The sequence below is a fragment of the Mya arenaria genome, chromosome 5, assembly GCF_026914265.1.
Source record: "Mya arenaria isolate MELC-2E11 chromosome 5, ASM2691426v1".
NCBI lineage: Eukaryota > Metazoa > Mollusca > Bivalvia > Myida > Myidae > Mya > Mya arenaria.
The window spans coordinates 47,748,800-47,764,982 of record NC_069126.1 but is presented as its reverse complement, the minus strand read 5'-3'; the positions used below and the strand labels follow the sequence as shown (position 1 = coordinate 47,764,982).

Sequence of the window (16,183 nt, the reverse complement as noted above, 5' to 3'; positions counted from 1 at the left end):
TTTACAAAAGACACACACTGACTGTGATGTTGAAAGCAATTAGTTAAATATAAATATGCTTATTATCAGTCTTTGAATGAGTTATATTTTATTTATATGAATACAGAACTTACAAGTCATCCTTTTCCGTGCCATTCTTGAGCTCACATGGGGTGGTCGCTGTCGCTCTGAAAAGTAAGAAAAACGTTGAACAAAGCATGTATAAGGCATAGTAACATGATAATTTTATTTTGAGTTCTAAGGATCCGAGTCAGAAAATTTGCATGCAAAATGTCGAATCGTTCACAGCAAGGCGATTGTATTCAAACTAATACGGTTTGTGCTAAAGTAACTCAACATGTATACTCTGGAACTCCGAAATTACACGCACTTTCGGAAGCAAACTCAGACATGCGGAATTCTTTTTAACACCAGTGCAATATAATATACTCTTTAAAGCAAAAGCACAACATTATAGCGTTATCGACTGCCTCCATTTAATATCTGATATAATATTTAAGCGCCTTTTTGATCCCGTATACATACAAATGGATTGAAAATAGGTCTAGGATAACAATCAATTCTCGGAAATAATCGACCACTTTCGACAACACTCGACCATTGATGAATCCCTCTACACACTTGTTGGCAGTGCGCCATTTATATATAGTATTCGTTGTTCGGCAGACTTTGCCATCACAAACGAGTGATATTGGAAATACAAGTTCTGACATAGTTCTTTTTCCCGGAAATTACAACAATTACGATGGGTATTTTGATCGATTGTTGTTCTTAATATTATCTTTTTTTATTTCACAATGCTACATACTCGAACCTTGCTGTTATACTCCCCTGAGATCAATATGCATGCTTTCTGTCATTAAATTTCAGAGCAAAGAATGGATAAAACAACATCAACACAGTCAATGAAACAACAACACTAGCAACAAATGTGTTTGTGGTCATAAGACTTAAGACGATTTACATTGATCGTTAAAGAAACCTTATTACACAAATCAGTATAAAACTACTTTACGTGATTTACGTTATATTTCGTTTACCTTAGAATTCTAGCGTCCGCCACTGCGTTGCTTCCGTAGACGTCACTATACAGATGTCCGTACATTGTGAGGATGGTGTCACCTGCGGGTAACATAAAATAAGGTAAGATTTATTTTTTAAAGACACATTTCTTAAGGAAGTGTTTAGGCGAAACTCCAACTTCCAATGGAATAGATATGTATACAATTATTAAAATAATTTGGTTATCCAATACGGTGCAGTATATGTTTTTGTCATGTAACTCATAAAGAAACAGAAATTGACGGTGGACGTACAATCATTGTTATTAGCATACGTGCCAACTTGTTTGGAAATCATTCTAGGAATGAAAAACACTTTGACCTCTTATTTTGATCTCTTCTAGAAGGTGAATGGGCCAAGTTATTTGACATCCTTTTATCGGTAAATGTATTTTGGGGCGAGCACAAACGATAGTAATCTGACCTTCGACCCATACGTGTGACCTTGACCTAGACGTTAGGTTACTAGCTGGAACATGCAGCAAGTTTCATTGACATCTTCTCCGTAGTTTTTATGTTTTACGCTGGAGAAAGTTATGGCGGGGAAACGGACGGACCGAAGGACGGACGGACAAAGCGGCGATTAAATCGTAAAGTCTAAATATTATCCAATAGCTGATGTAGGCCTTGCGTGGGCAATAATAATTAATAATATGTCACTCATATAAGGGTTAGCATAATTTATGTTTATATATTAGTAGGAATGTCATGTTCGCCTTCTACCGAATGTTCACTGGCTCCGGATTTTCAAAATCATTTTTTAAACAAAAACAATCTTGTTGTTTTCATAAATATGCATTTTGTACTGTCCATATATTCCAATTAGAATATATAGACATTACAAAGTGCATATTTATGAAAGAAATTTCTTTCAATATTTTTTTCACATTTCTGGCATTTTGATTTTTAGTTTGGAATTATAAGATTTTTTTGTATTAAAAAAAAAGAATTACATGAGTTTGAAAATCCGGGGCCAGTTCGAATGTTATACAGACACCATCGACTTTATGCTCATCCGGGTACTATAATAAATTGGCGGTACGGTATACAAACCTGGTTTTCCGCTCTGAGGTTTCACATCGTACACACGAGGCGTCGTATACCAGTGAGGCTGAAAATGGAGGTGAAGCTTATTTCATTTCTTTTCGTCGATACATTAAAGCCCATATCCGAACGGTAACAAGAATAATGATAAGCTTTTCTTCATTCACTTTAAGACTAATATTGTTTTAAATATGATACAGTAAACAAAACGCTAAATCGAATTCCTTGGGACCTCGTTTATACTTCGAGATAACGAACATTCGATTTAACCGATAAACAAAAAGAGTGTACTAAACCGAAAATATGTTCGAAATAACCACAAAATCGAGATAACATAGTTCAAGATTGCGAGTTTCGACTGTATTTCGAATCTATCTCTATGTATGGAAAATGCAATGTTTGGTACGCCTCGGCAGGTTAATTATGTAAAGCAATAGGCTATTTGTAACACATTTTTAGTTGATAAATGACGTTACACAGGCAGGGAAATTGCGATTTTTTGTAAGATGGCGTTACCATGACTTGGCATTTGCTCGGATTGTCCGTGCATAGGTCAGTTACAACCGTGCCGTCCACAGTTACGCTCACGTTGTACACCACGTTCAGGCGCATTCTGAAAAAGACGTTAGCGTCAACTTATGAAACCATCAAGACCCTAAATGCTTTATACGATACACACTATATGAAGACACTCATGAAGACAACAACAACACATGTGGCAGATGAATTTCCTTGTGATCTTTATTGCTGGTCGAGAGGCTGAGTACTGTTTATTGTGACAATGGTGGTATGATGAAGTAAACATCTACTGAAGATTATGACAAATGAGTCAGTCGACACAAATTTTCAAATGTCACAGACGTCTCGTTATGAATGGCTGTATATTATTACAAAAGTATCATAATGGAGTGAAAACGTACTATCAGTTGTAGCAGTTAAGTCATTCTCAGTGTAAACTTACTTTTTGTTATGGCAGACGGTGGTTGTGGCCGTTGTCTCCTCCTTGAAGACTGTACATGTGACGGATTCTCCATCTGCCGCCATGAACCTCACATCGATACTGTCACCAGCGAACTGGTCCTTTATACCTGAAAATATACATATTTATGATATTAATTTATTTTCGTTGAATACTGCTGTTAGATATACACAACAATTAATGCTTCATTTATGTCGAGGCTACTGTAGACGGAAAAACTCCAAACATGCCCTTTTTACGCCATGAATGACAAATCGTCGGACGCTGTTGGACTACCTGTATATGGGGCAATTAGGACGCTAAATTGTTGCAAAGGAACTTGTACGTTGATTGCCAATGGCTCACCATCGACGGAACTAGCTCTGCTATCGTAATAAAAACGTCATTAATGCCAAATACACAGACCTGATTCATTTACTCACAGAATGACTCAAGTGATGACATCCAGATCTTACATGCTAGAGTAACATTTACTCACAGAATGACTCAAGTGATGACATCCAGATCTTATATGCTAGAGTAACATTTACTCACAGAATGACTCAAGTGATGACATCCAGATCTTATATGCTAGAGTAACATTTACTCACAGAATGACTCAAGTGATGACATCCAGATCTTACATGCTAGAGTAACATTTACTCACAGAATGACTCAAGTGATGACATCCAGATCTTACATGCTAGAGTAACATTTACTCACAGAATGACTCAAGTGATGACATCCAGATCTTACATGCTAGAGTAGCATTTACTCACAGAATGACTCAAGTGATGACATCCAGATCTTACATGCTAGAGTAACATTTACTCACAGAATGACTCAAGTGATGACATCCAGATCTTACATGCTAGAGTAACATTTACTCACAGAATGACTCAAGTGATGACATCCAGATCTTACATGCTAGAGTAACATTTACTCACAGAATGACTCAAGTGATGACATCCAGATCTTACATGCTAGAGTAACATTTACTCACAGAATGACTCAAGTGATGACATCCAGATCTTACATGCTAGAGTAACCGCTAAAGTGATGAACATAAAAACCGCGCTTATGTTTCTTGCATTGCAGGACCCCGTTCCAATCAAGATTGTTATACACCAGTCAATTGTAACCACGCCCCTGCCCCCAGGTCCGAAGTAATACCGCGGATAGCATGGAAAATGGGCCGTGTTTTTACCTTCCAGGTGGCCCCGCAGTGCCGAGTGAATGCGGTGGTTTTGTTGGGCCTTACCTAGGATGTCCCCGGGGTGTGGTGGCTTTTTGCAGAGATTTTACCAGCAGTTTGTCCCGGATTTTACCCGGATAGGCTGGACCGAAAGTCAAAGTCCTCGCTATTGGGATTTACAACTGACTGTTGATTTAGGCTTTAGATCTTTAATTTCCATTAATAAACCGTTTAATAAATATCGTACATTGTCCGTAACATTCCTGGTAAACACAAGCACAGCGTAAGGTTAAATACTAAGATATATTTTTTAAACGTATTCAAAGAATGAATGTTCAATTGAATTGAATGTTAGTTGACAAGGACAGACTTTTTAACGGTCCAGGGTACTTACCGACTCCAGCGATAGAGAACTTCGTGCCACCGCCGGCGCTGGCATAGTTCGGACTGATGCTGGTCACTGGAATAGAAGGAGAAAGGTAAGGGTAAATTAGTTATTGTAAAGTCATGAAATGTTTACAAAGCGTATGATAATGCATTTCCAATTGTATGCATGTACATTAGTCCACATAAATGACCGTCAACGAGTCTTTTGAAGATTTTTTTACTATGGCAGTCTCGTGCAGGGATACATAAGAAATATCAAAATAACAAAACAGTATCCCTGATTGCACATTATTGTAGCTTGCATGTTCATACATATGTCTGTTTTGTGTCGTAGAGAGTTCAATATGTAAACTAAGTCATTACTCTTTTGTCAAGTTCTAAAGCTGTTCTTCAACCTGAGGAGGAAATACCATTTAGCGAAAGACGCAAAGTATATCTGTCAACATAAATAACATCACAGGCGGACCCATTTTAGTCATCGAAGAAGAAAAGTCCACATACTAAAGACGCAATTGTACATAGCTGTCTTCATTAACAATGTCCCAGGTGTACGGTACGTTTTCGGGTGAGGAATCGGTTATTGAATAATTCAATAGGCGCCTATTGATTCTCAATGAATATTGTTATTTTCGTATTTTCAAAGTACACTTAATGTAAAAAATGTTTTCTATTGGTAGAAAAAAATGGCAAAACATAAATTGTTGAATGGCTTGTTAAAGCAATGACGAGCACGTTTATTCTTTATTCAATAGATGTTTCATTATAATTTATTGCTCAAAACTATTTCTCCATTTGAGCTGTTTTCCACTTCATCTAGTTTGTACAACAGAGGTTTTACGTATAACCATGAACGCATGATGTATTGTCCGAACCTATAGTTCAGTTCTCCTGAACGTATTGTCCTATTGGGCGTCCATGCTTATTAAGCTGTTTTGAACAAATTGTATTAAAAGGAAATAATTACTGGTTTCGTGCGATATCATTAAACAGTTATTTCAATTAACGTCTGATACCTGTCTCTTCGATTAAATTTGTATTTAATCTTTTATATACTGGTATTTAAATATGTTTATATTCTTTACAGTTTTTAATGTATTCATCTTGCAGATGTTTTGTAATGCTTACCACTGCCATTGATGGTACTAGTATTTTACAAATAAATTCTATTGATGTAAACAATTTAAAATATAGTTATGATATGTGAGTCGTGTGTTGGAAACAAGGATAATAAAACTGTTTTGTGACAAATTTGTTCTCGCACTTAAACCGAAATTAAAATGAGTTGACGTCCAAACATTATATACGCACAAATACATTTATTTGAAACTTAAACAATGAAATATAAATTACTCCCTGCTGCTAATATTGAAAGGGAGGTTTTGCAAATATTGACACCAAGATCTCCCGAAGTCTCTATAGTACATCTATTCAACTGGCGTACTGCTACTATGTACCTAGCTATTAAAGCCATAATGATAAACAATTTTAAAATACCAGCTATGTTTTATTTGAAATGGTAACACTGTTTCAATTTAGGGTCAAAATGTATTAAGTTGTTCAGCAATATTCCAAATTGTATCCTTTGTTCTGTGACACCGCCTTATTTGTGCATTGGCCTCGTTGCAAATGGTTTTGATCACTTTCGAATTATATTAAATGCCAATATAAATGCTTTCAGTTTGATGTATATAATAACTGACAGCTGGAATGATGTAGGGTGACATTGAATGTATCAATTATTGACTTATTGTCATTTTTTCTTCGGTATGAATTGATAGCCAATTTTAGTTTTCTTTAATTAAGGACATGGCCATTCATGTAAATCTTATCATTTTAATCAAAAGGGCGTCAAACAAGAACATAATCCTACTAATAGCCAGAATGTAGTTCACATATCTAATGGCAAGCCAAAAAACACATTGTCTTATATTATTAAAAGTTCAGTATGACCCACGATAGAGTGCGGCAAAGAATTCTATGTCACGTATCAAATCGAACTAGGGAATACAATTTTAAACACGCACGACTTTTTGACGGACACGGTGCTGTAGAAAATGTCTATGAATAATATTTATTTTCGCTGCATCATTTACTAACCACACGTCAACTTTTAGAAAATCGACCCACCCGCCCATACGCTTATTCTTCAGCCAATGTTGTACCCACCCGCCCATACGCTTATTCCTCAGCCAATGTTGTACCCACCCGCCCATACGCTTATTCTTCAGCCAATGTTGTAGTCTTAAGGTTTCTGATGATGTGCCCAGCTGATGCCGAATTCATGAATAACTAAACCAAACATTATGAATATAACGACTCTTGTATGTTGATCTAGACTTCTTATGTTAGGTGTCGGATTGGAATTATGGTGTCTTTGAAATCACCAAGAAAGTTGCAAGTTGCTGTAATAGTCATAAGCAATGCAGCATGAGTCATTGAATTTATCATTTGATTGCAGGTGTTGGGGGGGGGGTATTTTACTACCTTGTAGTCCCCTAAAACAATACGGTTAAATACGGGAAACATAACTTTTGTTACGCTCTTAGTTATAGTTAGATGGCATGAAGTAATATGTTAATGGTTAAGAATGGGCGTAGTGAACGTAGCGAATAAGCCGTACTTAATCATTAAGATGTTACTTCAGGTCATTTGGAATACGACCTCAATGGCTGACACATTGTCAATGATACAGGAGATGTGTATCGGATGAGTGACAGTAGGCGGACCTTTAAAAACTAGCGAAAGTCTTTATTATAAAGCCTAGTGCTTAATGCTTGCCTATCTGCAATTTCATTGGCAGAAAATATATGTTGTATTTTAATATATGGGAATTTAAGCATACTTGACTATTAAAGACGGTGACGAAAATACCGAATGGCTGTAAAACGAAACCTGAGATGTTCTTAAAAAGTCTTCATAAAACTGTTTATCCTCTGTTACAAAACAATTTCCCAAACAAAAACAATACTTTGTTAAAATCATACAGATGTTTTAACCTTATTAAATGATTCAATTATACTATACTTGTATAGACAATGTCAATGTTTTTCAAATTACATGCTTAATTTGGCACTAATTGATTCACTGGTCATAGTTAAAATATAGGACGATATACTTGAATAGTATGTCAAAATCCCTTTTGTTCGTTTCTGCATAAAATACCGTCCTGATTATGAATTGATCTGTAATAACTAATAATAATTGAGAACAGTACGTGCTTATGTTCTCAAGACTTCTGCCACCAAACAATTCATTGTTATTGTCAGCCGACTGACCTCAAGCAATATCAGACCATATAAATATATGGACTACTTACATCTAATTATTAGACTATAGGAAAATAGAACCGTTTTTGCATGTAACAAAATATGTAACAAAGACTCACTTGCATATCTGATGTGAGAATATTTACAAGTACCAAACATCGAAATAAAAGATCACTTCATCAAAGACGGCATTTAAACACTTCAAAACAACTTATAACTATTTTATCTCATGCTAAGCTTTTTTCTTTGAAAGTTTGGTAAATGCTTTTCACTATTACAAGGATATAAGGTTATACTCAATACAAACTTGTGTTCAAAAAGCTGTTTGAACAGTTCATCTTTTGTAAATAAAATAGACAATATAGAATAATGCTGCAGTATTAAAGACCTTTTGAAGGAATAAACGCATGCTATAATGTAGTTTCCCCCTAATTGCATTTATATGTTTGTATTATGGAAACTAGTATTTGTCTGCTAACATTGAAGCAAAAACAGTTTTAAAATAATAATTTTTCAAGTTAACGTGTGCAATATTTATGTGTAAATTAATTTATTTTATTGCACCTTTTCACAACGATTTTGTTACCAATATGCCACCGTATATTACAGTGGTTTTGTTACTTTCTGAACTTGGTATCAACGCGTGCTAATAGAAAGCCTGTAAACGCTGATTTCATCGCTATAAAACAACTTGCCCATTACGAGTACACCAAATATATCATTTCGCAATTTCACAATAAATACCTTAAACAAGTTCAACAATTCATAACAGCAAAACAAGGCAATTTGTTTTATATATACGACCAAAATAACTGCCATGTCTTTTTTGTGCTTCCAAGTGATAGATGATTTTTTTAACTGATCAAAGACATGCCGGTGTTGAGGGTATTGAATAATTGATTCCACTTTTAGACATCAGAAAACCTGTGGTGAACTTAATGCGCATCATGGGCAATTAACCCGGCGCTTTCTCCTAATATACGAGGTCGGGTGAGGTGTTGATGAGGGAGACGTGTCAGCAATATGATTATTCAGGTCACTGATCAATGCTTGTTTATTTCTTTTTTATATTTCTAAGACAATAATTTATTGCATTTGTAAAATGTGGCTAATATAACCGTTAGGCAAGTTACTGCATGAATATATTATAGTATTATATAAAACTCGTACTAAATGATTTCGACATATCTGATACAAAAATGTATGACGGTTTGACTTCATTATAAACCATATTCAGTTTGTTTACTTATATATCATTACTTTTATTTATGTCCGTTTTGTCTTTTTCACTGTTCGTTTTCATTAAATAAATAATAATTGTTTGTTTCAGTGTAAGATCGAATTATGTTTCACCGAATGAGCACCAAAAGCTATGCCTATCGAAAGTCGCAGACATTAGTGAAATATTTACTCGTGCTGAAACATATTGCGATTTTACACCGAACCCAACCAGTTCACTCGTCACTTTGTGCTTAAACAGAATATAAAGTGGCATTTAAGATTTTTTAGGGAAAAGCGCGTTGAATTGCACGCGAAGGAAATGTTACTTCGAAATTACAAAAACATTTTTTTTAATAAATCCGTTATTGCCTCAGTGTCCCTCATCATGGTTATTGGCTTAGCTAGGCGAGCATGAATGAGCAACTCGCAACAGCAAACTTAGTGGGTTTTCTCAAATTACAAAAGGACTCCCTACTTCTTCACTCGGATGACATTGTAAACTGTGACTATTCGTGAAAGTATATGTAATTAACTGGTAAAATAAAGCCCAGAGTTTAAGCATAGTGTAATGGGGATCTGTTTACCTAAATTATTAAGTTTCCAATTATTATCAAGTTGAAAAGGTTCACTTTCAAGTCGGTCATTTTCAAAAGTCAATGTTTCCTGGCTTTAGTGAAAAGGGATCATCCAGTCTGCAAGTATATTAGATGTTTAAACGCTCAGCCGACGGAGGAGTGTCATTTTTTGAATATCAAGAATTAAAAACAACCCAGTGAAACTTGGTCAATATTTGACTTGGCAAGCAGAAATGTCTTAGAAATTATTTAGGGGATCGTTTTCTGAATACCCAAACATTGACCGAAAACGTGTTTAAAATCGATGCAGCTTTAGACGCACACTCCGATGATGAAAAGAAAGTATGAGTGCTGTTAGCTGTATCAATATTAAACAAACTGAATTAACAATGGTGGTATAATCTATTCAAATTTCACGCTTTTAGAAAATGATTGTTCTACAAAGTTTAAAAGCATTTAAAGTACGTCATTTAAATAGCTTCTTCAAAGAGACTAGTTTTCGACCCTTCAACACTTAAACTGAACTGAAATGGTAAATTATTCAGTTTAAATAATCTACGGTCAAAGACATGAGATTGTTTTATCTTGTCCTTATGTGGAAATAAACTCATATACTCGGAGGATGGAATAAGATCGCAGCGATGCAGTCAAGCGAAGCAAGAATTTTGTGCAATATCATTTCCGGAGAAAAATGAGAAATATATCATTGAGTTTAATATGATTGTTGAGATAGTTCCTTTTTTATCGCAAAATATGTCATGTACATATGATATAGTGATTCGCACTCTTATTAGAGCATAGCGAACAAGTTTGTCGATTTTCCATTATGTTTTTGTAATAAATTAATTAGAAATCCTTTGATAGAACTTCTGTTAGCAAATAAAATTAACAAAACATGCTCGTCAAACGTTCTTGTCAATCAGGTCAGCACAATTTAAATTGGGTTTTGTAGACAAGACAGTCAATTCGTACCGTCTCAACTACGGCTTCGAACAGCAGCTAATTCGTATCGCCTTAACGACGGCTTCGAACAGCAGCTAATTCGTATCGCCTTAACGACTGCTTCGAACAGCAGCTAAATCGTATCGCCTTTACTACGGCTTCGAACAGCAGCTAATTCGTATCGCCTTAACGACTGCTTCGAATAGCAGCTAAATCGTATCGCCTTAACGACGGCTTCGAACAGCAGCTAATTCGTATCGCCTTAACGACTGCTTCGAACAGCAGCTAAATCGTATCGCCTTTACGACGGCTTCGAACAGCAGCTAATTCGTATCGCCTTAACGACTGCTTCGAATAGCAGCTAAATCGTATCGCCTTAACGACTGCTTCGAACAGCAGCTAAATCGTATCGCCTTTACGACGGCTTCGAACAGCAGCTAAATCGTATCGCCTTTACGATGGCTTCGAATAGCAGCTTATTCGTATCGCCTTAACGACGGCTTCGAACAGCAGCTTATTCGTATCGCCTTAACGACGGCTTCGAACAGCAGCTTATTCGTATCGCCTTAACGACGGCTTCGAACAGCAGCTTATTCGTATCGCCTTAACGACGGCTTCGAACAGCAGCTAATTCGTATCGCCTTAACGACGGCTTCGAACAGCAGCTAATTCGTATCGTCTCAACTACGGCTTCGAACAGCAGCTAAATAGTATCGCCTTTACGACGGCTTCGAACAGCAGCTTATTCGTATCGCCTTTACGACGGCTTCGAATAGCAGCTTATTCGTATCGCCTTAACGACGGCTTCGAACAGCAGCTTATTCGTATCGCCTTAACGACGGCTTCGAACAGCAGCTTATTCGTATCGCCTTAACGACGGCTTCGAACAGCAGCTTATTCGTATCGCCTTTACGACGGCTTCGAATAGCAGCTTATTCGTATCGCCTTAACGACGGCTTCGAACAGCAGCTAATTCGTATCGCCTTAACGACGGCTTCGAACAGCAGCTAATTCGTATCGCCTTAACGACGGCTTCGAACAGCAGCTAATTCGTATCGCCTTAACGACGGCTTCGAATAGCAGCTAATTCGTATCGCCTTAACGACGGCTTCGAACAGCAGCTAAATCGTATCGCCTTTATGACGGCTTCAAAAGGCAGCTACATGTAACTCGCTAATTTTTCATTTTTCTTTTAATCTCAACATAATATTATAAGAAAAGCTAAAAGAAATTGCTGTGTTTTTAATAAGGGCAACATATCGTTAAAACTACTCTTTTTTTCATAACTTATATTGTACCCTCCGCCCATAAAACAAACATCGCGCGTCCCAAATCCTCCTTAATAATAGTTTTACCCAATTAAATTGATGATGATGATGATGATGATGATGATGATAATGATGACATTGTTGTTGTTGTTGTTGTTGTTACTGCTGCTGCTGCTCTTGTTTTATTATTATATTAAAGTCCATATACTAATCGATTTGTCCGTGTAATTTTATTTGTGGTATAATGTCCCTAAAATTCGTACCAAAAACATTGTTTGGTAATTTGCCTAACCAAACTAGTGTTTTCTACTATTCAATCAGAGATTCGTTTAATATATACTTAAGTGCCGTAACAAAAGACCTTTACCTCTTCAAACAGACTTTCGTGGGATATATAAGGACAATCATTGTATAAGCACTTTCAATAAGCAGTAACATTTGTATAATCATAATGGAAATATGTTTTACGCTTACCTTCGCACAATTAAGCAAACATATAAAAACGTCTGCAAATACTCTACAGAGTGCTTATATGCCTGGACTCTTACCGGTGCCGTGACCTTTGCTATGACGCATGTAAATGTATGGATTTTAAATTGATACTCTTAAGTATAGGAATTAAATAATTGTTTTAAGTAACATGAATAAAGCAGTGGTCTAATTTTGGGCCATTATGTAAGCCGAAACGTCGACAGCGATATATGAAAACATTGACCACTGATTTAGATTTCTGATGAACTTTACCATAAATTACTTTTTCGCTGTTTTATATAAATATTGTTTTATTCGATAGTGATCTTAAACTTTTAACAAATGAAATTTACTGTAGTCTTTTCAATTTGTTCAAATATTAGTATATTGTTAATACAATTTACTTACTATGTGATTCTGAATAGTCAGGTGCGGTCATAACATTTTCACAGCCAGACAGAAAAATAATTATATCTACAAACATGGACGAACTAATGCACCAGTCAATTGTAACCACGGCACCCAGGTCCGGGGAATAGCGGGGATTTTGACTTTCGGTCCAGCCAACCCCGGCTAAAATCCCCGCCCTGCGGGGACGAACAGATGGTAGATGGGAGGGGGGGGGGGGGGCATGGTTACAATTGACTGGTGCATAATCATACGGAGAGTAAATATTTCAATTTAAAAAGCACTTTTAGTTGGGACTTAGTAGTGTTCTTTGATAACGTTGGGAAAAAACGGTTTCTACATATTTAAGGTGAACTACGAACAAGATACGGCAAGATAAAAAACATTAAATGTTTAATTAAAATCAACATCATTAAAATCATATTCCCAATATCCAGGTAATTCAAGACGGAACACTACTCGGTTCATGACGTGGCTAGAATGAAATGAAGCGAACGTCACGTTTGGGTTTTGATGAGATTGAACTTTAAGATATTTCTGTTACGAAAGAAGACTTCTTGATATCTATACGATTGGGCTGTCTTGGATCCTTTCATTCCAATTTGTTTGCTCAGAGTAATTTTATTGAACTTGAACAGAATATCATTTAGTAAATGTATTTAGTGATTGTTTGTCTAAATTGGTTTTATGCAAATTTCATTCAATATATTTTTGAAGATGATACCGACCCACTGAAAAAACGTATTAAATGAGTTTATAACCCTAAGCTTGGCCTTTGATGTAAATCAACTAATTTTGCTATATAAAGTGACGCTTTCTATTCACGGCATTTTTTCATTCAAGTTTATTACCAACCTATCAAAAAGGCAAATGATTTTACAATGGCGAAAACATTATATCATTCATTTATTTTTTAACAACAATTAAAATCGGGGAGGTAATAAAAACTACTTTAAATTAACAACGGGATTCTGGTACTAATTATGGGTTTTCGAATTTCTTAATTAAGATTTCTTGTTGATACGACTTTGCTTTTGAGCTATGCCAACTTTCAATCTAATGACGATGCACTTTTAATAAGATAATGAATGAGCTTTATTAGGTCTTTAATAGAATTGCGTCCTTAATGACCGGGTAATACAATATTTTGTTACTGTCATGCCTTATAGGTTTTTTTTTTTATAATAAGACAGTTCTGACTGAATAGTTTTGAATATACTTTATGACTAACGTGTCAATATTAAACACATGAAAGGCTTTCTTATGATAATCTTTTAACAATCAAACATAATTAACGATACAGTTATCTTTAAACTCGTCAAACACAAATTACAATAAGGTCATCTTTAAACCCGTCAAACACAATAAACGATTAAGTCATCTTTAAACCCGTAAAACACAATAAACGATAACGTCATCTTTAAACCCGTCAAATAAATAATGAGCAACGTTTGATTTTGCATTTTGATCTGACACCAACTGCACGATCGTTTATTTCGAATTTAATATCGTTTTCTGATGAGATAAACTTCGTTAAAACATAAGTCACTAGTAAGTTAACAAACACCTCATACACATTCCTAATTCAAATGGTAAATCAGTGTCCCGAAATATTTAAAGACCATCTTCATCTTTTAAAAAATGTATGTTGTCTAGCGGTCATAAATTAAATGTCTGTTTGTGTTTCCTGAAAAAAGTCTATTAACCCAGTAAGATAAAGATAGAGGTGAAATAAACCTCTGTTCTCTTAAAAATGTTGTTAATATTTACAAGATTGTTTTTTTGACAAATGTCTTGAAGGGCAAACTTTATATACGTATGTTTATGGTTTAAATCGGAAGTACAAGACTACTTATCTTCTGAAAAAACAAAACAAGGCCATCAAGTTTGTCTTATTCTGCCATATAAAAAAAATAGAAATTCAAAAAGTCAATTTAAATGTTAACATTTCACAGATATAAAGAGTATTTTGATATGAGTTTACAAAAGACGAAGAACAATAATCAGTTTTCTATGAATCACATGCCTGCGATAACATTTTCACCAGGAAAAGCCTTTAAATCATCCGAAAAATATTATTTCTACTGTAAAATCTACCCACAAAGAAAATTGTCACAAGAATATCAATATTGTGCTCAGCTATTGAGCCGCAACATAAACTCTTAGTATTAAAGAGATTTAAATACTTATACGCTAAATAAAGACATTTGTTAAAGATAAGAGTATCACATATGTAGCACAATGTCAGAAAACCTCGACTTTTGCGTGACGTCATTCAATGTACAGTGTCATAAAAGGAAAGACATTGTATAATTCAACGTCGCTGTTGCTGCTGCTTTTGTTTTTGCTATTGTTTTTTTTTTGTTGTTGTTGTCGTTGATAATTTTGTTGTTGTTGTTTTTTGTCGCTGAGGTGTGATTGATGTATTTGTTGTTATTGTTGCTGTTGTTGTTGTTGTTGTTTTTGTTGTTAATAATGATGCTGATGAAATAAAATTAACTACTGAAACTTACAACTCTTAAACAATTATATAAATTGGTATTTAATCGAAAAGTTGCGTTAAATTCTTAAATTCCGGAAATGACGTCATCGATAATTTGCCCAAGCTTTGAACATTCTCGTTCACCAGAGTGATGATGCTTTGCGTACCCACATGCCTTAGATTTATCACGATTAAACCTCTGATGAATGAGAATGTGTTTGAACTTACGTTAGATTTAGACAGCATGACGTCCCACAGTTTCAAAACAGTGAGAGTATCAAAATGTTATTTCATTGGTTCGAAACAGTGAGAGTATCAAAATGTTATTTCATTGTTTCAAAACAGTGAGATATCAAAATGTTATTTCATTGTTTCAAAACAGAGAGATATCAAAATGTTATTTCATTGGTTCGAAACAGTGAGAGTATCAAAATGTTATTTCATTGTTTCAAAACAGTGAGAGTATCAAAATGTTATTTCATTGGTTCGAAACAGTATCAAAATGTTATTTCATTGTTTCAAAACAGTGAGATATCAAAATGTTATTTCATTGGTTCGAAACAGTGAGATATCAAGTTTGTTTCATTGATGAAATTCGATACACCACCAGACAAATATCAAATCAAACCATGTTGACCCATTAGGATTTAAAAAGTTCACGGTTCAATGACTTAAATAACTTGACATATAAATCTTGATTTATAAACTTTTCTTTTACTAAGTCAAAGTTCTCAAATAACAAAACTGTCATGAAATTAGACGGTAGATGATTGTCTATGGTAAGACACTTTATCACAAAGAGACAGTAATTTTAGGCGCAATTTGATAGCGTTTATTTCAAGGCAACATTCTTTGAAGAAGGCGAGATTTTCTCTGACCTTTTTGCCCCGATATGTATGTGCAGT

General features: G+C 35.2%; 1 protein-coding gene across 2 annotated transcripts in view; it reads right to left on the bottom strand.

Annotated features, from left to right (window-relative positions):
• LOC128234313 (fibrocystin-L-like) overlaps positions 1-16,183 on the bottom strand; it is a 107,253-nt gene that overhangs the window by 85,471 nt on the left and 5,599 nt on the right. For both annotated transcript variants that reach the window (XM_052948482.1, XM_052948483.1), the window contains exons 2-7: positions 4,653-4,718; positions 3,067-3,193; positions 2,622-2,718; positions 2,115-2,172; positions 1,041-1,122; positions 114-167 (exon numbers count right to left, since the gene is read on the bottom strand). In XM_052948482.1, the coding sequence (XP_052804442.1) occupies positions 114-167; positions 1,041-1,122; positions 2,115-2,172; positions 2,622-2,718; positions 3,067-3,193; positions 4,653-4,718 (484 nt within the window). The remainder of the gene's footprint in view (positions 1-113; positions 168-1,040; positions 1,123-2,114; positions 2,173-2,621; positions 2,719-3,066; positions 3,194-4,652; positions 4,719-16,183) is intronic.